The sequence below is a fragment of the Mastigoproctus giganteus genome, chromosome 10 (genome assembly GCF_048544385.1).
Source record: "Mastigoproctus giganteus isolate SK-2022 chromosome 10, ASM4854438v1, whole genome shotgun sequence".
Taxonomy (NCBI): domain Eukaryota; kingdom Metazoa; phylum Arthropoda; class Arachnida; order Uropygi; family Thelyphonidae; genus Mastigoproctus; species Mastigoproctus giganteus.
Window position 1 is genome coordinate 207712193 of NC_143584.1, and position 25807 is coordinate 207737999.

The 25807-nt window shown below is 38.4% G+C and overlaps 1 protein-coding gene across 2 annotated transcripts in view; it reads left to right on the forward strand.

Moving 5' to 3' along the window:
• Positions 1–25807, forward strand: part of nolo (ADAMTS-like no long nerve cord) — a 192637-nt gene that overhangs the window by 72064 nt on the left and 94766 nt on the right. For both annotated transcript variants that reach the window (XM_090383741.1, XM_090383742.1), the window contains exons 3-5: positions 16035–16193; positions 21746–21976; positions 23577–23721. In XM_090383741.1, the coding sequence (XP_090239867.1) occupies positions 16035–16193; positions 21746–21976; positions 23577–23721 (535 nt within the window). The remainder of the gene's footprint in view (positions 1–16034; positions 16194–21745; positions 21977–23576; positions 23722–25807) is intronic.

Sequence of the window (25807 nt, forward strand, 5' to 3'; positions counted from 1 at the left end):
TTTAGATTAATTTATCAACTGGCTACAGAGAATAAAATCACCGAAACGATTCCTACGCCATTGTAATCCAGTCGTGAGAAAAGAAAAGCCTTCGTTACCATTGACAGTAGTAATGATAATCTTATTTTTGTCAATGATTAAGTTATTACTTCAAAAAAGTACAGACAAGAGAGGTTTACACAGTATGCGCTACTTCGGTTGACGCTGGCTAACTCAGCCACGATGTGGAAAAAGCCCATAAGAATTCCCCGCATCATTGACGAATTCGAATCCGGCCTTTTTCACAGGGTTGTGGGGAGGACGGTGTTCATATCCACGTGCTACTTGCGAAGACACCCAAGATGCCAACCTTCTTATAATCCATATCCAACCTAACATTTAAATTCTAAAGATTTTAGAGGAAATACCGTAAGGAAAACTGATGTAGAGTCAAGAAATACAAAATGGAAGACAAAACAAAGGAAGCATAATATTTGCGGATAATAAGTCAAATCGTAAACATCACAGTTACGTAAAAAGTTTTTGAAGCGAGACGAGAAATCTTCGAATATTATGGCTACCTAATAACCTTCTTGTTATTATGCCTACTTGATAACCTTCTTAATTTGAAGGACCTGAGCAAACCACCAAATTCGGATTTCAGAATGACAGAAGTTAAATAACTTTTTTTCTATTTATATTCCGAGACAACCATATAAGGTCAGAAGAATCCGTAACGTAGAACGAGGTACAAGAACATTACTGTATTAAATATTCACGCGGGCTTCATTCACGATCATTTGAATCACAATTGATATCTCCTATTTTATGCTCAGTTCAGAAATATCCATTTAAAAACCTGTTAATTAAATGAACTACGGTCGCTGCTTGTTAATGCTCCTTTACTTGAAAGTTCTTACTATCCGAATAATTCGTAATAACAACCAAGTTAAAAAATGTTGCTTCCCTTTGAGCATCTGTAACCTTTGATAAACTAGTCCTTAGAAAGAGCAAACATCTATACGTTCCAAAAATAATTATTCACGAGTATTAGACAGTGACCAACAGTTACTTGTAATTGATTCTTCCTACTTACGATTTGGTCACAATAAAAATAAATCTTCCATAATGACATTCCAATCTTCTTTAAATTTCTCAGTAAAGATGATCATCATTATGTACATAATCATGCTCTGTTTATATCGCATCAAACTCCATACCGAGTTGATATTTCGTCTGTCAATATACTTTGACTTCTTTTCTATGAAACTTGACTTTCTTCAGTCCAACTTTCCTAGCAGTTAAATGATTTTAATGTTCACAACTCCAGGATTCCTTGATTTTAATATTCACACCTCTAGCTGGCTTCCATTTTCTAGTCACAAGGACCCAGCTGGTCGAGACAGGCTTTTGCAAATACTAATGGCTTCGCATAGATTGTTCATTTACCTACCAAAACAATCAAAAATTCTAACCACACACCAACACTCTTGATCTTTTTTCTCACAAATAACCCTTCCAAGTACACGGTCGAGGGTGAGTGATCCTCTGAGATCCTCAGATCACGACTTAGTGAAGGTCTCTTCTCTAAGGGAGCATTTCTCTCGAGGCCATTCTCAGCTTCGTGTTGTTTGGCAATACAAGAATGAAAAATACGTAGGATGACCTGAGAGATTTCTATTCTCCTTCCTCGGTATTATTGTTTTAAATTTTTTGATGTCAGTGTTTGCTCGAATCGTGTCAATGAAATTATTCTTGTAGGGATGAAATCCTTTATTCCACACTCCATCTTAAATTCTCGTTCTTCATCTAAACCTTAGTTTTCCAATAAATGTGCTAAGGCTGTTCAAAGATAAGAACGTTACATATCACAATTGGCTTGCATCTAAATCTTCAGGTTCGTTTTCTGTCTACACCAATGGTCGCAATAATCGTAAGGCAGTTATTCTTCAGTCCAAAGTAGATTTTGAAATGACTCACAGTAGAAAACTTGCCTATTGTCCAAACGGTAGTTGAGCATTCTGGCCTTTTGCCAAAGCTATTTTCTGCAATTTCCGCCCATCTCTAATCCCACCTCTGTTAAAATCTAACGGTTCGTTCTTTTGTCACTTCAGCTAAAGATAATGCCGATCTGCTTGCATCCTACTTTCCTTCTAATCCTTGTATTGATGATCTTGGTAAACAACCACCACCTACCATTTCCATAACACTCCATTCAATTCCTGCTACGGTCTTCCGTCGAAAGGATCAGAAGAATTTAAAGAATCTTGATGTCAAGAAAGCTCCAGGTCCTGGTGATATTTTACCACTTGTTCTCAAAACCTGTGCTCCTAAACTTACTCCTGTTCTATGCCGCCTTTTTTCACTTTGTTATTCCAAAGGTGTACTCAAGCAGTTTCCCTTGACATATCAAAAGCTTTTGATCGTATCTGGCATAAAGGTCTTCTAAATCAGCTTCCATCTTATGGATAGTTGACTGTTTTTTTTTTTTTTTGTAAATGGATATCCAGTTTTCTCTCTGAACGCTCACTGCGGATGTTAGCAGACAGTTCTCTGTCTTCTAACTTCTTTACGAATGCCGTTATTCTTCAAGGTTCAGTTCTTTCTCACGCTCTTTCCTCTTGTATATTAATGACTTTCTTCCAATGAGTAGCATTCCTATCAACAGTTTTGCTAATGATAACACATTGCGTTCTATCTTCTAGTTTAAGTAACATTGTCCTACACAAACCGCTTCAACTTTTCAAATGTTCACTATCAATTCCTTAAACGCTGATTTCCAGGTAATTCATCAAGGGAGAAAAGATTACTTAGTTAATTTAAATCCTTCTAAAACTCAGTCTTATATCTCACAAGAAGGATTCTTCTTCTCCTATGCTTATCTTCGACGAAAGTCAGATTTCTAGACAAGATCACATATCTCTATTACTGATTACCTTGACTTATAATCTCTCTCTCTCTCTCTCTTAGCATAATATTGCTTCCTCTGCATCTAAAAAACTGGGTTTTCTCTTTCGCTGTCGGCGTCCCTTTTCTTCAAAACTGCTCCTTACCTTGTACAAATATCAAATCCGTCCTACCGTGGAATATTGCTCCCACATCTAGGGCAGTTCTCCTATAACTTCTCTCAGGGTTAAGACTCCATTCAAAAGAAGGCATTTAGGCTAATGAATGACCCAAAGTTTCTTCACTCTCTGTCTCATAGACGTTCTGTTTCTGCTGCATGTCTTTTCTATGGACCCTTCCATGGGCACTGTTCGTCTGAATTGGTTTCTATAATCCCCCCCCCCCTTCCAAACCAGTCAGCATTCTATCAAACTTCAAATTCACAGAACCAACTTTTCTTCTTTCTGATTTTTTCCTTCAAATTCCATTATCTGGAAAAACCTTCTTTCGCGTATATTTCTTTAAAATTATAATATACAGACATTCAAGTCTAATGTTAACAAGTATCTTCTTCCATCTCTTAACCTTCAACCCTCATACAATACTAAGTATTATAGGGTCTAATACCTTTCACCCTTGGAATTATCATAAAAAATCTCCTTTTTGAATCTATATGTTTGATCAAAAGCACGATTCCCTCCAATTTTCTCATGTCTTCGGAAGGTTTCTTTCTTTCTGAAGGTACTGCGCATGTCATATTCAAAGTCTGTGAATTCTGATGAACTTCCTACCAAAAATGAACTGCCACTGCTGATTCTGAAGGATGACACTTGGGTATAGCAGCAGCTTTTAGTCCTTTATTTAATTTTCTCCAGAGATCTCCGATCTAGCGCCTCTCACAATCCTGGCAATGTACTATATAGACCATATCTTCCCTCATTAGATGTTTCGCGAGATAGCACTGGGGTTATAATCACTCCTCCCCACACCGGATGGAAAAGGCCAAGGTTCGAATCCCGTAAATAACGCGAGGACATTTTATTGATATTTTTCACTGCTTGGCTTTGTATGTCAGTCTCAGGCATGGAAATAAAGGTTCCCCCCCCCCTTCCCACGGAAACTCAGGTTTTTCGTTTCAGCAAAACATGCGAATCGACCGGAAAACATACAGAATTTACGAACATATTACACGTCAGCAGATGAGTTAATTCCGGGTGGCTCTAATATGACGTTCTTTTCCCTCCTTAGGTGAGGAGTGTGAGTTTTAACAATGACGTTAATAGATTGCGGTCTTCTACCGGGGAGTTACTCTAATCGTAACTTATATGTCTACTACTATACATAAAAGACAGCGTTTTAAATTCATTTTTTTATTTTTAATTCTTATATAAAATAGCTAAATAATACAAAATATACATGCATGGAAAAAGTTAGATTATACAATAAATATGTTGATCAAGTAATTCGCGGAATGGCAGTGCCACCGTACAATCACTCGAGTTCCGGCAACCGCCGTTAGATGGCAGAAGCGAGTATGTCCAAAAATACGCTGGCATAGGTGTAAGATCTCACGTTGTCCGGTAGTTGCAAAGTGGCCTTAAGTTACGTACTATTATTGTGAGCCATTTAGTGAGCCACATAATGAAATATTTGAAGATTGAACGATATTTTGTTATTTGTTGTTGTGTTCGTCATGGTATAACTGTGACAGAGACTGCGAGAGAAATGTAGATGGGTTTACAGAGACAAGCGTTTGGAGAAAACTGGCATTTTCAAGTGGCACAGGCGCACTAAAGAAAGTGAAGAATCCGTGGCCACAACGACCATACCACTCTAAAAGACTTATCAAGAAATGGCTTCGGGGAGTGTTTCTACGAGTGAGTTCATCGAATGCATAAGTGTATTCGCTTCGAAGGAGAATATTTCAAGAACGAGAGAATGGATCGATCTTAAAATTCGCAGAATGGACCGATCTTAAAATTAAGATCGGTCCATTCTGCGAATAAGTGATTAATAATAACAAGAATCGAATAAAAATTAAGTTTATTCATCTATTTTCTGCTCTCGACCTCTGAATGTTTTTAAATATTCTTTGTAAATGTGGATTCTACACATCATAAGCTAATTTTATTGTCGATCTCTTTATAATAAGGACTCAAGGTCCTTCGTGGGTAGCATAATTGTATAATCACCGTCTTCCCCACATCGGATGGAAAAGACCTGGGTTTGCATCCCATTAATGACATGAGGAATTTTTATGGGTCTTTTTCTCACAACGTGATTGAGTTAGTCGGTTTCAGGCGAGCGTATCATGGTTTTTTACCTCCCTGAAACTCTGATTTTTTCCTGCAAACCGCCAATCGACCGCAGAACACACGTGATTTACAGACATTATATACGGCGCAATATGACCTAAGTTGCTGATGCGCCTAAACCACATCATGGGGAATTTTGAATGGATTATTTTTAATAGATACAGTACATTTTAAAGTCATCGGCATGGTCAATATATTCTGTGGTCGATTTATCCATATTGAGAATGAAAAACCTGAATATCAAATGTACATGTATGGAGTTGCTAGGAGGAAATCTTTACACCTCCGTCGTGACTTGCTAACTCAACTACCTGAAAAACCCTTCGATGTTCCCTCCATTACCTACTGAAACAAATAACTCTGATCCGGTGATGGGATCAAATTAGGACCGTTCCAAAAAGGTGGAAATAATGGTTTTATTTATGAATAAATCATTTTAAAATTAAAGATAAGCCCAAGGTTTCAGCAAATAATATTTTACTGAATTTCCTCCTACCTACCAAATCATATTGTGACCATCATATAAAAACCTCGACACGTTAAATTCATCTTCTACAAGAACAAAATTCTCTCAATTGTTCAGTGATTACAGCATAGTTTACAAAGGGCAATATTTTACCACGACGACTTCCACATCTCAAGACAATCTCTCAGCTCTCGACTGTATCGTATTATTCAGATAAATGCGAATACCCTTTGTAAAGTCATATTTGGTAGATTTATTTTGAGAATGAAAATAAATTCATGCGAATAGATATGATAAAAATTGCTAGGATAATGAATTACATTTAAAATCTCAAAAAAACTGGGATATTTTTACTTCTCAAAAAAAAAAAAAAAAAAAATCAGGACACTTGGGACTAATATTGGGACACTTGGAAACTAGGCACCAGCGAGGTGATCTGATAGAGGTGTACAAAGCCTTGAATGGTTTGAGCATGCTCAATGCTGATGGGATTCTTCCTCTTGCTCAGAATAATCACCTGAGAGGGCATAAATTCAAATTGAGGAAAGACAGATGTAGGATAGATGTGCGGAAATTTGCCTTTAGCCAGCGGGTGATTGGTTGGTGGAACAGACTTCCATCCCTTGTCGTGGAAGTTGATAGCCTAAATAAGTTTAAGGCTCAGCTGGACAGGTATTTCGAACGAAAAGAGGGGTGAAGTGGAAGTGGTTATTTTTATTTATTTATGTTACTTTTTTTTTTTGGCTGATGCTGCATAAGCTTGCTTTCTTGCATCAAATGCCTCTACTAATGCTAATGCTAATGCTAATATTGAAAACCAGAACGGCTGGTCACTTATATATGAGATGCATTTAGTCATTCTAATAAAATACGTTCCTTGTGTCATTCCAGCTGACTCAAAAATTTATTCTACTCTCATTTCAAGTTTCAAAATCTTTGTACTTTCCGGGAATCCACCGGAAAGTACAAAGATTTTGTACTTTCCGGTGGAAAGTTTGAGTAGAGGAAAGTTTTCCAAAGAACACAAGCAGAAAGAATGACTGTAAAAGAACGAAATTTGTTTATATGATCGAAAAACACTTAACTGGGGGTAGCTGGCATCGGATGGTTGTCAATTCATAACAGGTCCATGGCGGGTCTGTTAAGAATTGACATTATGATGGATTCATAATTAATATTATGCATCCAGACCATCTCCCCTCGAGAGGGGAAGTAACAAAATGCAGTCCCCAGAATTGCAGTCAGAGGAAAATTAAATCTAATACTTATAAATTAATTATTTTTCTCCCATAGACATTGCCAGAATGGCAGGCAAAAAGGTTCCTTCGTGTTTGAAATTACAATAAAAAAAAGTTTTAATATTAAACCCAGGGTGGAAGCGCTCTGAAATATTATGAGGGAATCGGACACATAGCGTGTATATCGCAAACCTATGCAATGCACCAGTCCCTTGCCAAAGGAGACTGGTACATTGCATCGCACCTAAACACTCCTGATATTCCTATATCGAGAGTGGTTTCCCGGAGGAAAAACGATGCTGCCCTCGCCTGAAGCCATGTTGTAAAAAAGAGCCATTAAAATTCCTCGTATCATTGACAGGATTCGAACTCAAGTTTTTTCAACCCGGTGTGGAGAACACAGTGATTATACCAACTATGCTACCGCGAGGATAGCTTCTTTATGAACAAACCGGAATGGATGAGTTTGTGTAAGTGCAACACAACAACCACTGTTCTGCATTGGAAATATACGTTGCCACCGATGTGGTTTTGTGAGAGCTGCGTATGGTTACCAAAATGAGAAAAATTATCTCTTTCATTTTGGATCGCAAGAATTTAGAATCACCATGTAGCTGAGCGCGTTTATGCCTCAGAAATTCGGTGAGTTTTGCACCATGAAAATGTTGCCAGGTATTTATTACTACTATACAATGACATCGTGGATAGACTAAAACGTACGCCGATTCCTAGAGGTCATAAAAATCGGAGATAAACACGCAAACCAGTTCTCGCTACAAAGCACAGCACAGGTATATATATTTTAAAGGCGAGACTTGATTTCCTCACGAAGCCACAACCCCATGGCTAAGGGGGAGGTGAAGAAGGAGAGAGGAGGGGAGGAATTACAAGGAGATCCTAATTCAGCTGCTGGAACGTCCAAAACACTGCTAGTTAATGTACCGGCTTCGATTTCCATTAGAACAGCGCATGAATATTTCACTAGGACAGTACGTTAAATTGTAAATGATTTCTGATTTCGTTATTTGTATCCGAACCTTGTCATTAATCGTTTGTTCTTGGAAACACAGATGCTGATTATGACACAAAGAAAGGAGAAAAAAAAAATCTAATAAATCACACAGCAGTCCCGCTGTCACCAAGCTTTCTACAAAATTGACCTCTGCAAAGCATTAAGCATACCGATGACTGACTGAGGGCAATTTACCGCTTCGCTTCGAGTACTTTAACGGTAGGGTGCACTTCGCTATACCGAGTGGTGTATTTGTGTGGTTAGCACGAGCTTGTGCGTGCCTGAGTGTGAGTACGAAGTTCCCCCTCCCCTCAACATCTCATAGTAAACATGCACAATACATCCCCGGTGCTCTCCCTCCATTTTTTTGCATCTGTTTTGCTCGACAAGTTCAATCAGATTAAATGAACTCTCCGTACACTTTCATTATATTCGGCTCACTTCGTAACCCTCATATTACTTTAGGGAGAAAAAAACCGAGCCTAAAAAAAAAAAAAAAAAAAAGTTCGATCTGGACGTATCCGAGAATCATTATAGCCCTCCCACGTATTAATTACAACAGGGCCAGTGACAAACGCGTGTATTTACCACACAATAAACGTGATTTGCTTCATAAATTATTACAAAGTCCATTTGCTCAATGGAAGTATTCTGTTTGCTACCCTTGACCTTTGATCACGCGTGCGATTGCTCCACGGGGAATGTAATTGCTTGTCTACTTAGTGGTCTCTCTCAAATGATGAAAGTTAATTATTCGTAGTGACTCCCTCTAGGATGTCTACAATAGCTTTTTGCCTCCCTGTTCACGCTCAAGAGAAGATTATAACGGCGCTAATATCGCGTTAAATATTGAAGGTCACGTAATAAATGCATTACAAAACGCAACTTTTCGGGATAGGTACGAACCACTAATTTTGGATATTTATTTCTTCGTTCAGAATTAGTAGGCCGCAAGTACGCCATAAACGCAATTTTTATCTCGAGAACTTAACGACTACGAAACGCTGTGTGCTGTTCTCATGGGCATGTTCTCGTGTACCCTTGATGATATCATGTATGAAGGCTGAGAAGGGAATTTATGACATAGTGAATCTACAATGAACATCATCACTGTAAATTCACAGGTATAAATTTTTTACCAATAGAAAAACTCTCGTTCTCAACTCTCAACACACAAAATACACTGCTCGAAAAAATTAACAGAACACGTAGAAAACGTGATGTGACTCATACAGCTTGCGATGAAACGGCACAAAATTTGGTATGGTGGTGTATGATAGAATAACGATGAAATGAGGAGACAGCCAGGTACAAGGGACATTTAGAGGAGTTGTATAAGAATTACCATAAGGGCCACATTACAGAAGTCGATACAAGGTGCTGAAAATATGGTCACATGACATCAGTATGGCGAATGATCCCTTCCAACGACTAAACAGGCCTGACAACGGTGAACTATGCTCAATATAAGGGTGTCTATAAGATTCTGTGGTAACAAATCCCATTCTTCCACCAGCGCAGACATCAGCTAACCATATGACCAAAAAGTTGGCTGCTGGTGTGTAATGCAACGCCCAAGGGCGATCCACACATCTTCAATCTGATTTCAGTCTGATGATCGTGCTGGCCACGGCAGTCGCCGGACACCTTCAGTTTCAGATATTTTTCCACCACTCTATGTGCAGTGGCGGTGTCGTGCATGAAAAGAAAACTCGGCCAACCGCGCTCCTAAATAGTAGCACATAGGGTTCGAGGATCTGTTTTTGGTACCTCTGCACAGTTACGGTAACCCTATCAAAAACATGAAAAGGGATGCGGCTGTTGATTATTATTACGCCCCACAGGAGAACATTACTTCCACCGTTAATGTCCCTTTCTCTGATGTTGGAGGGATGTACCTCATTCCTTGTTGTGTTCAGATGACAACTTCTAGAATCTGTTTATAGGCTAAAACGGAACTCATCAGTGAAGAGAACTATACCACGAGTTACACCACTTTTTCTACGTGTTCTTTTAATTTTGTCGAGCAATGTATTATCAGTTCATGAAAAACCACTAATAAGAATGAAACCCAGTTCCAAGCGAATATATGTGCAAAATCAACAAAATCATAAGACAATGTCCGTGATCACAAAAAAAAATCGTTATTTAATTGAAATCTTTAAAATTTAATATTTTTAGGCGGATTCGCATATATATGCGCTTTTGTTTTCGCCATGTTCGTCCACCCGTGCGCAAGTAACAATCGGATTCCAATGGATAGATTTTCATCAAACTTTATATTTGTACATTCCAAATTTCAGTAAATCGCACAAATAGAAATCTGCAATTATTAGTTCTCTTTTTCCATATAATTTCTATATATATATATATATATATATATATAGAGAGAGAGAGAGAGAGAGAGAGAGAAGAGACAAAAAGTGTATGGGAAGAGAGTAATAAATATTACATAGTTGTAATTAAACTGACCAGCTAAGTTTAGAAAGAAAAAAACTGTAGAGTTTTATTAAGTGTTCTATAAATTTACATTAGTAATGATAACTGATTTTTTCTTTTTCTATTAATCACGGAAAAAAGGGGGGAAATCATTTAATTTACGAAAGAAAAGGTCGAAAGGTCGCCTGAATCGTAACACTTCTTGCATTAACTAACTTGTTTAAAATTAAGAAAACAGTAAATCTAAGAAAATAAATTGAAATTCATTGTTCAAATCATTTCATAAAAATACTGAAGAAACCGACTGAAGAAAGCAACCATAAAAACTACATAAGTCCTATCCCTTAAAGTTTATTATTTCATTATAAGTATCTTCTTGCAGGCGTGCAATTATGTCATCTGAAGACATCGTTTCATCATCCTATAATATCAGCATGCCATCGCATCATGCTGAATGTTTCTTATTTGCAGAGCTTTTGATATTTAATGGGGAGAAAAGAACTACGGGCGATGATAAAATGCGTGTCTTTGAAAGGAATATCCCCCCACAGGAGATTCATGCTGGTATAGTGTAGATATTGGGGCTAAGGTTCCTGCATATCCAACAATTACGAAGTGACACCAAAAAAAAAATTATGATATTAGGGTCCCCTGTAAATGATTCCATCTACCCATATTTATTTTGTCTGTAAATTGCGTGTATTCTCTGGTCGATTTGCCTGTTTTCTGGACAAAAAAAACCCCAGGTCTAGGGGAAAAAACCTTGCTATTTACGCCTGAGACCGACTAACTCAGCCACTGAGTGAAAAAAGCCCACCAAAGTTCCTCGCGTCATCGACGGGATTCGAACCCGGGCCTTTTCCATCCGGTGTGGGGAGGACGGTGACTACACCACTGTGCTACCGCGCAGACTTGAAGTGACACAGAGAATTTCGTTGCGGCAGGGAATCGTGCGATGATGCAGATCTTTTGGACGGCGTCCACATTCATCACTGAGGAAAATATCAACCGTGTGCATAACTTAATGGTGCAAGACTGACTGTAGTTGTATAGCTAAGTCTGTAGGCATTTTAAGCGGCAGCGTAGATTCAATCCTGACGAAATATTTAAAGATGAAAACCGTCAGTGCTCGATAGATCCCAGGAATGTTTACAGATGAGCAAAAAGCATGCCGCAAACAAATGTGCATCACCAACTTGAACGTACTTCTTGAGGATCTACAAAATTTCTGGTCCCGGATTGTTACAATACAAGAAACATGGGTTCATCACTTTGACCCAGAGTCTAAAAAACAGATTCCAATGTGGAAGCATCCATGTTCTCCGCTTCCCAAGTTCCGTCAACTGGCAAGGTGATGGCATCAGTTTTTTCCGATGCAGAAGACATCATCAAGATTGACTACCTGGAAAAGGGGTACCGTTGTCACTGGTGCATACTACGTACGGCAAGCTCATAAGGCAACTTCGTGATGCCATCAAAGAAAAGCAGCATGAAAAACTGCAAAAAAAAAAAAATGTCTTGCTCATACACGACAACGCACCCAGTCACATTGCCCAGGCTGCGATGACCGCCATAAAGATTGCACCATTTCAGTTTCTTCAGCACTCACCCTATTGTTCAGATCTTACCCCTAGTGACTTTTATTTATTCCCCAAACTGAAATATAACATCCGTGGGAAGGGATACACCTCTGAATCTGAGGTTGATGCAGCTATGTGGACGTGGTTGGAGGACCAAGATAGAGATTTTTTTCCAGTGGGATCAAGGCACTAAAGCATCGGTGGGAGAAGGACTAGATCGAAAAATAAAAAGGGAATCATAATGGAACGACTTTCCTGTATGTGTCATAATACGAACTTTTTGAACCATCCTCGTTGTTGTTATTTGGTTTTTAGGAGCATTAGCAACTAAGGCCATAATGCTCCGGGAATATGCGGTGGTCATTCCCTGACCTTTCCGCATCTTCCGTATTTGGTGGTGACGGGCTCGAACCCCGGTCTAATCAAGAAGCGTGTGCTACGCACTGCTGCTCCTTCCCACCTGGCTACGAAGGCGCCTGCCATCCTCGTATATCAACAATTAATTATATAATTAATTGATCCTCTTTTATTTAAAAATGTAACGAGAGAAATTGGGAAAGTAAGATTCAACACTTTCAGGAGATAAGTTCTTAATTTAACAAGTTGATACTACAAAAGAAGAATCTATGTTGAATAGATGCAACATTTTCCAATTCTGTATTTCATCCCGGTCTGCTGACTTCTCAAGGATTTACAAGAAATTATGTGGAAATAATCACAAGTCTCGGCGGTTTATTTCCCCTTGTATCATAACTGAACCTTTATTGATAGAGATCATTATGATGTCTGGTCTCCTCACTTGAAGAAACCAGCAACCATCTTGCCTCAGAAATACTGCGCGTGACCGAAATAATTTAATAAGAAATAAAAGAACACTCCGAAGTGAAAAAAAACTATTAAAATGAGTACCATTATTTTCTCTGCACGTGCACAAGATTTCGGTTGAAATATATATTGCACTTGGTGTTTTGCGTAAGGTCACTAATAAATCTTCCCAAACCATTCCTGATGATTAAAGATAGCGAGTTTCCATCTAGAGAAATATAAAATCACAATAGCACTTTGGCGGGAGTGGAGATGAAAAGAGACAGATTGAACGTCATCATAATAGGTTCAGTGTCTTGTGTTTCGTAAGAGGACACTAACCACTTTGGAGAAATAAGCACTTGAGTAATAGTATCATGTACACTACACATATTTAACTTTAGAAATAGCTGAAGAGGGCCCCGAAGACATACTCATCGCTAAAGACAATGATGCATCGCATTGTACGTGCAACGTATTTTTATCCGTGTTTATCCACAACGTTTGTAGCAATCATGGAGAGGGTTTCAGTTACCATAAGATAAGAGATGACTGATACTTGCATCATCTTGGTCGATGAGAGTAGATAAATGCGCAAATTTTTAAAAAGTCTATGGACTTTTATTTTTGCAGCGTACTCATGCTGCTATACGTGAATCGTTGGAATAGTTCGATGAAACCAAAAAAGTTAATTATTTCCTTAATTCATCGAAAATGTCATTGGGATGTAGAAAAATGCCAACAGGTACATAAACCGCATTATACTTTGCTTGAAAAAAGAAAATGTAGTACGTGACTCTTCAAAGGAACTCTAACAAGTACATTTTCTGAAGATGAACTATTGGAAAGTGGACAGTTTTTGAAATTCATTGTCCAGTTTCCACGAGCCCAAATATGCACACGAGTAACTTTAAAAATGTTTCGCGAACCGTAGTAATTAGGCCTTTATGACAGTATCTCACATTACAAAGAATTCTTTTAATTCTTCTTTTTGGCCTGATGTGAAAAAGATTTTTTTTTTTTTTTATCCAAACCGAATCTCTGTGTCTCTGCTGACATAAGATCTTGTGGGTAGAAACGGATGAATGACCACATCTCGACTTTTAACAAAAAAAAATACTCCTTCTCTTTTTGGCCCGGCACTGAATAAAGAATTTCTAACGGCACCGAACGCGCGCGCACACACACACATACAAGCACAAAACCCCCATTGGTGAATGTACTTCAGAGTATGTGATAAGTCAGTTGCGCCCTTAGATCGATTATATCGAAATCCAGTGAAGTCGTCAGTGGAGTTCGTTGCCAAGGGTTACAATAAGTGTGTGTGTGTCTGTCTGTCTGTCTATGTGGACAAGAAGAAAACTATAGACACATACTGGAAGTTGGAGAGGAGAAGTACTTGTAAGGTTTCGTGGCTGGAGCACCATTAGCACGCCCAGATAACACTTGACAAACTTTTCAAGTTTACCATGCATCTTCTATTCAGAAAAGTATTCAAAGGAGAAATTCCTATGCTCCTTAGAAAACTGTGGCGTGCAAGGGTAAAGAACCTTGGAAATCTGGTTGCAATAAGAAAACAGTCAAGTACTCGAGTCATAAGCAAGGACCAACAAGAGTCGCCACATTACACTTCGGTGAAGTGCCTTTGTTCTCAGCGCATCTCCTGAATGAAGTTTTTATGATCATTTTTAATGGTGGCTAGAGATAACGCGTTTTTGAAACTAGGTGTTCTTTATTTGATGTTCATCAAATGCTACATAGTGAATTCCAGTGGAAACCTATTATTAACCACTTCTAGCTCTTTATCCAATTGAAACATTCCAAAATTTACAAAGTGAAACTTCAAACATTAGCTCCAACGTGTAAATTACTAAGATTGATAACACTGAAATAAAATTAAAAACTGTGCTTCTGTCACTTATCCCAATATTAAAAGCAGCATTAATGAGGCAATCCTTTCTTGAAATAAAAGACTTTTCAGAGATTAGGGTGACAACAACAACAAAAAAAAAAAAAAAAAAAAATTCTGCAACGGTCTAGTCCTAAGAAAAACCGTGCAGTTATGAATATACGTTAAAAAGTAAGATGCAAACTATGGTAAGCGCAGATAGAATCTGGGAGAGAAATCCCAATACTTAGACCACATCGAACTCACTATGCAATGCTCGAAATGTATTTTTGCCTGTAGTCTCTGTGTATTCGCCCTCGTGGGTAGCACAGTTGGTAGAATTGACGTCCGCCTCATATTGGGTGGAAATGACCTGAGTTTGAGTCTCGTCGATGACGTGAGGAATTTTATGGGCCTTTTTCACAACGTAGCTGAGTTATTCGGTCTGGAGAGGTAGCATGGTTTTTCTCCCGGAAACTCGGTTTTCTCGTCTATGAAACAGAAAATTGACCACAGAACACATGCAATTTACAGACAGTATACGCGAAGCACTATGGCTTTAGTCGCTAATTCTCCTAAAACCTTACAACAACAAAATCATCTTGTGCCCTCGTGGGTATCGTCCATTCTCTGGTCCATTTACATCTGGATGAAAATCTGAGTATCCTGGAGGGAAATAACGGACATTTTCTTCTTTTCACATTATGGCCAAGCTGCTTAATCTCGGGATTGTTTCCGAGGTTTTATAGTCCAAAACGTCAGGTTTTGTACTACGCAACCTGACCAGAAGATACATGCAATTCACGGAGTCGATATACCGGCCTTAGCTACCTCCGTGCATGTCCTAAATAGCTTAACTATATTCAGTTTCCTACTACATGCATTCAAGACTGTCGATCACTTACTCTAAAGAAATATTATTTGATTTGCTTTTATCTGTATTAAGAAATATCGTTATATTTTTATTATGTATTCCTTAAAAGTTGTGCCCTCGTGGGTAGCACAGTTGGTAGAATCGCTATCCTCCCCACACTAGGTAGAAAATACCTGAGTTCGATTCCCGTCGATGACGTGAGGAATTTTATGGGCCATTTTCACAACGTGGCTGAGTTATTCGGTCTAGCGAGGGTAGCATGGTTTTTTCTCTCAGAAACTCAAGGTTTTCGTCTATAAAACAGAAAATCGACCACAGAACATGTATAATTTACAGACAGTATACGCGGAGCAATATGGCCTTAGTCCCTGATATACTTTATATGGATTAAATTTCGTCAAATGCCATTTAGAGATATCCAAATGACCTTTAGTGATGTCTTCTACATTGATAAGAACAAATAATACTTTATTAAATTTTCAGTAGCTACGTTTACTCCTAGAAATGAGCCTAGCTAGTCGACCATAACATAAATAATTATTTTTATTTGTAGGATGACAAAAGAGAGATTTATGAAGGTTGGGAGGAATGGAGTAAATGGGACTTGTGTTCTAGAAGCTGTGACGGAGGCATTACCTCCCAGCTACGAAAATGCCTCAGAAAATCAGGATGCCAAGGAGACTCTTCAAGATATCGTATTTGTAACATGCAGGTAAAAAATTAAATCAATTGCGTATTTTATAGAAATTGATATATTTCTAGTAGAAAAGTGGAATTACTTAGCTATAATTGTCAATGAAAAACATGTGTTACCAAAATGCGTATTGTTGTATGTTAAATAACTGAATACCTCTGTGCAACCATCCATCCTTCCTCCATTTGAATTTATGCTCCCTCATGTGTATAGTCTGAGAAAGAGGAAAGATTTAATCAGCATTGAGCTTATTCAATCCATCCATGGCCCTAAACACCTCAATCATATCTACTCGCAGGTGAATACTCTCCAGACATTGTAATTTGCAAAATTAAAGCCTTTCCTCGTAATAGCACCCTTTAGCTCCCCTCACCAGTCTAATTGTACTTAACCGCATCCTTTTCAATAGATATACGTATTTCCTAATATGAGGCTTCCAGACTTGTAGACAAAACTTATCTCTACTAGCAAAGTTCCTGCATATCATTAACAAAACCCTATGAACTGTCATTGCAGCTTGTTTGCACTGCTCAGATAATTTTATATCTAACTCCACAATTACCACCGGGTCTTATTCATTCTTCAGTGTCCTGACTGGTACCACAGAGCTAGTACGTTAATTTGGGATTAGTACTCTCCACATTAAGTACGTTGCATTTGTCAATATTAAACTTCAATTGCCACTTCTTAGCCATCTATCTAATTTTATCTAGATCTCGTTGCAGTAGCTACTTGATTACTGTGATCAAATACCCTGCCAATCTTCATATAAACTGCAAACAGAAAAATTAAGTCAGATATGCCATCATCAATAACAGTAATAAATATAGAAAACACAATGGTCTCTTGCGGGACTCCGCTAATAACATTAGTCCTCGAAGAGCAGCACCCACTGATAACCACGCTCTGTCTTCTCCCATTCAACTGTCCCTTTATCCACATCAGTAACTTGCCCTTAATGTCACACTGCTCCAATTTGTACAGCAGTCTATTATGTATAATAGTTTCAAAAGCTTTCCTGAAGTACATGATATCAAAATTATTTTTTGCATCCAGTTCGTTAGTTAATGGATCATAGTATCCAGTTAGATTGGTCAGAAAAGACCACCCCTTAATATATCTATGTTCTGACTGCAGTATAATTACATTCCTGACTATATGGTCCTGCATTACTTCTTTAACCAGTGACTCCATTATATTCCCTAGAAGAGACGTTAGGCTAAGTGGTCTCCCTTTGTCAATTGGGGATACATTTGCACATCTCCGGTTCAAAGGGACCTCCCCTGAATCCAATGATGCTCTCATAATCATTGTTCAAGGTTTTCTTACCCGTTTTACTGCCTCCTTTAATATAACTGGATATATCTCATCCACCCCAGCTCCCTTTTTTTACGTTTAGCTTCAACAAATTCTCCTCCACTCTCCTCGCAGTTATCACAAAATCACCCCACCAGAATTTTACTTATTTCTAACATCTCCATCCCTAAAAAATTCCTCCTGTGTGAATGCAGATGCAAAATACCTATTCAATTTATCAACAACCTGAGTAGGATCATCAACAGTTGAACCATTCATATCTAGTGTACCAAGGTGATTCATCTCCTTTCTTCTAGTGTTTACATAAATAAGCAAGTCTTTGTTGCTTTTTTTGCATTCCCTGCAGAGACTTCTCGTAATCTGCTTTAGATTTTCTAACTGTCCCTCCCCTCTTGTCTCGTCTGTCCTTTCTGTAAATTTGCGGGTGGAACACAGTGGTTATATTCACGTCCTCCCTGGGTGAAAACGGCTCGTATTCGAATCCCGTCATGACTCGAGGAACTCTTATGGGCTCTTTTCACCGATAGCTGAGTCAGTTAGTATTAGTATTAGTATTAGTAACGGCCGCATGGTGCAAGAAAGCCTATGGCTTATGCTGCACCAGCCAAAAAAAAAATCCGAACAAAACAATGATAAAAACAAAAAATAAATAAATAAATAACTAAATAATAATAATTAATAAATAAAAAAATAAATAAAAAATAAATAAAAAGGAAATTAAACCTATCATCCTATGCGCTTCCCTTACCCGAAATTACTATCCAGATGACCTTTGAATTTCCCCAAACTGTCGGCCTCTACCACCCATGAAGGCAACTTATTCCAGTAATTTATAACTCGCTGGCTAAAATAAAACTTCCTGCAGTCCAATCTAAACATTTCCCCCCGTAACTTGAATTTATGTCCCCTAGTTCTAGCATCACTTATAATCTTGAAAATTTTGTCCTCATTCATTTTACTGATGCCTCTCAGAGCCTTAAACACCTCAATCAAATCTCCTCTAAGGTGTCTAGTTTCCAAACTCTGCAACCCACATATTCGAAGTCTTTCTTCATAAGGACGCCCTTTTGCCGATCTCACCAGGCGAGTTACCCTTCTTTGCACCCTTTCAAGAAGCTCGATGTCTTTCTTTAGGTGCGGTCTCCATACTTGAACACAGTATTCCAAGTGTGGTCTAACATAAGCCTTATATAATGGGATTATCACGTCCCTATCTCTACTTGCAAAAGTTCGATAGATCATCGATAGGACACCATGGGCCTTCCTTGCAACCTGTTTACAATGCTCAGAGAATTTCATGTCTGACCGTATCGTAACACCCAAGTACCTTTCCTCCAGTACTGGGTTTAGTTGAACTCCACCAAGTGAATAAGTTTTTTTGGGATTACTGTTTCCCAGGTGTAATACCTTACACTTTGTTGGATTAAAGCACAGCTGCCATTTTTCTGACCATTCCTGAAGTCTATCTAGGTCTCTCTGAAGAAGCTCAGCTTGACAGTGATCATTAACTACTCTACCAATGTTAACATCATCTGCAAATTTAGACATCACGCCCTCTATCCCTTCATCAATGTCGTTTATGAAAATTAAAAACAACAGTGGTCCTAATACTGATCCTCGGGGAACCCCAATTATTTACATCAACCCAATCTGAGGAATAGCCATTTATCACAACCCTCTGCCGCCTGCCCTGAAGCCATCCCTCTATCCATCTAAGGATTTTCCCAGTGATTCCAACCTGTTCCAGCTTATAAAGCAACCGCTCATGTGGGACTGAGTCAAAAGCTTTGCTGAAATCTAAATAAAAATGTCGAAATTATTCCCTAAATCCAGCTCGTGAGTGACCCTTTCGAAATAGCGAACCAGATTTGTTAAACATGATTTTCCCTTTACAAAACCATGCTGAGTATCCTTGAGAATTTCAATTCGATCCAAATGATCCTGAATTCCACCCTTGATCATTGCCTCCATGATTTTCCCTACTACTGAAGTCAGACTGACAGGTCGATAATTTCCAACTTCACTTTTAGAGCCACCCTTATGTATGGGAGATACATTTGCACTTGTTCGCAAGCGTGGACAGATATGCTCCCCCCCTCCCCAACTGAAGCTCAGTTTTTTCCCAACAAAACAGGAAATCCACCAGAGAAAAACACAATTTACGGACATAATATGACATAATATACATATGCAGATGAATTAATTTTGGGGAGCCCTAACATGACACTTTTTGTTCTTTCTATACACAGCGTACTCCTCATATCCAAACTCTGAATCCCTTATATCTGAGTGATACCACGTCTCTGATATCCCAACAATGTCTGCATTTTATGATTTGATCAGTACTTCAAATTCATCAAATTTATTTACTATGCTCCTAGCAAGGATATCCGCAACTGTTTTAGTCTTAGTAACCTTAACACAGCCCAAGTATTTGCTTGTTCCATGATGAACCCAACAGGTATTGAAATCCCCGACATCTTCTCCACGTTCCAACTGAAGAAGTGCAAGAATCACTTGCATCTTTACCTGTGATTGTTGGTAATCTGTTAGTCTGTGTCCTGATGCTACCGAAGCAATTTTCGGCAATCGAGGCAATTAACCATCAGCAAATATTCTTGCACCTCTTCTATTTGTCTCCCATCCCTGTAGAAACAGTCTCTCCTGTTAACAAGCACAGACCACGCTGAGAACAATTCTATCCAATGAGCCTTGCACAGTCTTTCCAGGATCGAATCGACAGTGAAGGCTCTTAACGTGTACTCCCTCTGTAGGCCCTAGCAAATATACCTTGGCTCTATTCCATGTATCCATTTTGCACATATGCCGGTATTTCCCACTAAGGATTAAGGATTTCCAACCAAGTATTGTACCAAGGATGGAGGATTTTCGACTAAGGATTCTACCAAGGATTAAGGATTTTCTGCTGATGATCCTACTAAGGATTAAGGATTAAGGAGTCCCTGCCTTCTTACATTATTTTTTAAAATTTAATTCCTTTCAAGCTCTACAAGATCGTGTGAAAAAGAGGAAATCTGTTCAAACCAGTGAACTAATTTTATGTTAGAAACTATGGTAAATTACTTACGAAAGAGAATAATCATATTTGCCCCTCCCCAATCTAAATCCTATGTAATTTTTTTGGTTTTAGTGAGGCCTGACCTTTGAGCTGTTTTATAATTTATTGACGTGTCTAGACTCTCCTTTCACGGCTCAGAACATGGCATGTTCTAATAGAAGCAGTCTATGCTGTCTCTATGCATTTTTCACACTGTCCGATCCTTTGGTTTATTTATCAAAGCTTCTGACATATTCCATCACCGATCAAAATTCTGAATTAATCCCGAGAGGACTTGTTAATAAACAGCATCAAATGTTGACCTTAATTATGCTTCCGAAAGGGGAACTCTAGGGATAAAATAAACACGCAAGACATCCTTAACTACAGAAGCAGTGTCAGTCTCTGTCGAGGATGTCACAATTTTTTTTCTTTCTATCCCACGCGACCCTTCCAGCACGTTCCGTGATACTCGAAGCATTCTCGAAATGCTATAGGGAAAGTCTCGCTGCACGCTCTCTAGTCCATGAGTGGAAAAGTCATAAAGTTCATTATTTATGCATAAGTAGAGATATGACTTAATTTAACCGTCGTATACATATCCCTGGAGAGAGAAAGGAACTGACAACCTTTACAAAGTATGCATACATCTCAAGAAAAAAGGGGGAGGGCCCATCTCACCCGAAATTATGCGGATAAATGCATGCCCAGAATTGCATAGTTCCAAATTGGACATCTTCAGTTTCTGCAGCAAACTGCCATCTTATATCAGCAAATATCAACGAACATTAAAGTATTTAAATATTTAAAAAAAGGTTTTCATTTGTAATAAAATTTGTCTCGCATTTTCTAAACAATTTTTAGACCAAAAACCAGCTTCAACTTCAGGAGGGAACGAAGAGGAAGTGTTTGAACCCCTAAACCTCCTCCCTTAGTTATAAGGATACTTCGTTAGAAGACACTCATTGGGAAATTGATAAATGTCAATTATCCACTGAGAAATATTCGTATAATCCGTTTCCTTAGGGCATGGTACCAATTATTAATTTCGATAAAACATTGAGGGGAAGCCTTGAATGTTGAATGAATGAAAGCTTTAACTCCACATCAATCCATTTATGTTCTGATGTCACCATTACGTCATAACTGTTTTTCCGACAACGATAAATCATTATCTTTTCTTTTTTTGTTTCAGCCTTGTCATGACTCCCGAGACTTCCGCGCCATCCAGTGTTCGGCCCACAACACTATTCCCTACCGTCACCGCTATTACGAGTGGATACCTTACCACGACCCGGAAGATCCCTGTAGTTTAACTTGTCAAGCTCGCAGTTACAGTTTTGTAGCGAAATTGAAAGATAAAGTTCGAGATGGCACGAGATGTCGGGAAGGATCTCTTGACATGTGTGTGCAAGGCAAGTGCATGGTAAGTGTGCCTTTCCTCAGCTACAAACTTTTTTAAATGTTATATATTTATGATGCTTACATTCATCATGATTATTCTAACCTCGAAATATTATTCTAACTCCCTCTGAAGACGGGAAACAGTATATTTCCCGAAACGTTAATCAGTATGAATTATTTTAAAAAATATATTTTTATAAACATTCTGAATAAATAATGATACTGATAAAATTATTTATCAGTATCAAGTATTGCTTTGCCATCTTTTGTTGGATATATCATTTAAGAAATGTTTTCAAGATATTCGATATACTTTATTTTGTTTTACGTCATTTGTCTTGAAAGAGAACTGAATGAACGGTCCCTGCCGAGCTGACAGAAATTCCACCTTCTACAGAACTTGTATTTGGGTTGGGTATGAGATATCTGAAGATTTATCAGAAGTTTATATCTAAAACTCCTTGTAACCTAAAAGAATAAGAATAATACCAAATCGTAAATCATTAAAAAATACCCCGTATTTTAGTATTATCATTGGCAAATGATGCAAGGAAGCAAGCTTGCACGGCATCGGTAAAAAAAAGATAAAAAAAAATAAAAAGGAATAAAAATAAACAAAAACAATTCCCACATCACCAATTCATTCTCTCTAATAATTTTTTTAATTTCTCCTTAAATTTATTCAATCTACTCACTTCCAAAACACAAGATGAAAGTTTGTTCCAACAATCATCTACCCTCTGGCTAAAAGCAAAATTTTCAACGTCTATCTTACAATCATTAGCATTGAGCTTGCTCAATCCATTCAAACAACTCAATCAGATTACCTCACAGGTGTCAAGTCTCCAGACGCTGAAATTTGCAGAACTGAAACCTTTCCTGGTAAGAGCCCTTTAATCAATAACCTCGCTGCTCTTCTTTGTATCTTCCAATAGAGCCACATCCTCCCCAAAATGAGGTATCCAAACTTGTATGGAGTACTCAACATGTAGCTTTACCATTGCCTTATACAATGCTAAGGCTTATGCAATGGTTAGAATTTAACACTGCGTAAAATAGGACAATAGGTGATTGGACTTGTGGATTGGGCATATGATTGGGCGTGTGCACTGTGTGGAAATCAACACTTAAAGAAGTAGTTCCTTAAAAGTAGCTTCGTTCTTGACTTAACTATATAACATTTTATCAATTACAACGTCGGCTATAAATACAAAATAAATTCATATCAATAACAAAATAAATATAAATCTTTAATAAATACAAAATATTTATTTTTTTTAGTGCTAATGTGGCAGTGCTATGGATTAAGAGCACTTTATAGCAGACGCTGAGGGTTCAGTTTGTTCTCATTTTGCAAGTGGGCAGAATTCAGAATTTTATTTGTGAATTCCTTCTAGCTATATTTTCCTAAGGTGATAGCTAACTTGAGATGAGGTTCAAAAATATTAGTTAATTTAGGAAAAAATAAAATAATGAAGTTATTTTATTTTTCCAATATCATAGTTAAATACAACTGTGACTTTGAAACTTCAAAAACTGTTTTTTTTTTTTTAAATTATGAATTGTAGCACGGCTTTAAAACGATACTATTTAAAAAAACAAACTGTTTTCACTACCTTTAGCCTGTCGGATGCGATCTCCAGCTAGGCTCCACGAAAACTGTAGACGAATGTGGAGTGTGTGGTGGAGATGGATCAACCTGTCGCCGTCCAGTATATGTGTGGGGGGAAACATCTTTCTCCAGATGCTCAGCTACCTGTGGTGGAGGTAAGATTGTCTTTTTAAATATTTGAAGAAATGGCATTCATGAAAGGTGTTTGAAAAGGAACATACCAGGAAAGAAACTTTTTATTGAAATAGCAACAAAACTCGAAAATAAAAACTGTGTTCCATCGTTCAGAAACCTTTTTCAAGGTTTCTGAACGATGGGTCGTATATAAAAAAGTTACTTGGGAAAATGTTGAAGTTTTAATGACCAACTCTAAGAAGAGACATTTTCCAGAGTATATTTCTTTGATTTGAAGTTTCATCTCTTACAGGAGCTAAAATTAGTTATGCTAAACTTTTACATTAAAAAACAAACTCCAAACACGCTGCACCTTTCTCTATAGTCCAAAATTCTGGAAAAGTTATATTAAATATGTTCTAGCGTTTTAGCGAACTATGACGGTGGCCAATATTTCTGGAAAACTGCATTTTACACTGAGTGGGCAGAAACCGTGGGATACCTACCTAGTATCGGATAGGCCCACCTTTCGCCCGGATAAGGGCAGTCACACGGCGAGGCATTGAGTCCACTAGTTCACGAAAGCGTTCCACAGGTATTTTCATCCATGCTTGCTGCACAGCTGTCCATAATTCCGTCGCATTCCTGGGTGTAGGATCCAAAGCTTGAACGGACCTTTCCACAGCATTCAAAAGATGCTCCAAAGGGTTCATGTCCGGTGAACAGGAAGGCCGTTCCATGTGGTAAAATCTGTGGAATGCTCTTCGAACCGTGTTCTAGTCACCACGGATCTGGGGGAGATGCGTTGTCCTGCTACAAGAGTCCATTGCCCTGTGGGCGCACAATGACCATGAAAGGATGCAGATGGTCTGCAAGGATCGACACATAACCTGGACTGTTCAGAGATGCATCTAGATGTATACCAGAGGTCCCAACGTGTGCCAGTTGAAATCCCCCCCCCCCAAGATCATTACCGACCGTCCACCTGACTGAACAGTTCCCCGTTGACATGACGGGTGCATAGCTTCGAGCGATTTCCGTCAGATACGTACTCTCCCGTTCGCTCGAAATAACTGAAAACGGGACTAATCGAACCAGGAGACCCGTCTCCGATCATCCACGGTCCAGTGCCGATATTCTTTCGCTCAGTTGAGGTGTAGAGTCCTGCGTCGTGGTGTTAGCAATGGGACACTGGTGAGTCGGCGTCTCCCATAACCTATTGCGGCTAATGATCACTTGATGGTCTTGGTGGAGACGTTTCTGGCAAAAAATGCGTTGATAGACGTCGATGACCACGTTCATCCATCAACTTTCTCCCCACAGCGCTGTCCACGATGAGATGTTATTCCGGAAATGGCGTATTCCCGATACACTCTTGATACTGTCGAACGGGGATATTGCAATGTCTGTACCACCTCTGCGAAGAGTGACCCATCCGTCGGGCACCCACTATCAACCCTCTTTCAAAGTCGTTTAACTCACGATGTTTATCCATACTGACATGGAAATACCGTCTACGTGAAGCTGTGATGCAGTGTACCTATATACCTGCCAAGAGGTGAGTTTTTCCACTAGCGAGAGGCGTGACAGCGTAGCGTTGCCCTGGAATCAGGTATCCCATGAATTCTGTCCTTTCAGTGTATAACAAACTGAAAATTAGTTTCCCGCAACGAAATTGTTTTGATTATGTTTAATAAAAACTGAAAGATGCAATTCAGTGAGAGTTAGCTTATCCACTTCTAGCTGTGTTAGAAATTGATACGTTGGAACCCTTCGAAATTAAAAAAAAAATTAATAAAAATATATATATATATGTGTGCTTATGGGCCAATGCAGTTGCTAGAGCAATTATGCATTACGACCATAATATGTATAAAATATTTTGTATAATATTATAATATTGAAGACAATAATATAGAAGGTAATTCAAGCAGAAATACCAAGCTGGATTTAAAGAAACGCAAGAGATATAAATATAAAAGAAATATATATATATATATATATATACATAAACTTATCGTTATCTACCCACAATCTAGATGACTTCAACTGGGGCCAACCACCCAGACTGAAGGCAAAAAACGACAAGGAGTTCTCTGTTTCTGTAATGATCAATATCTACTAAGA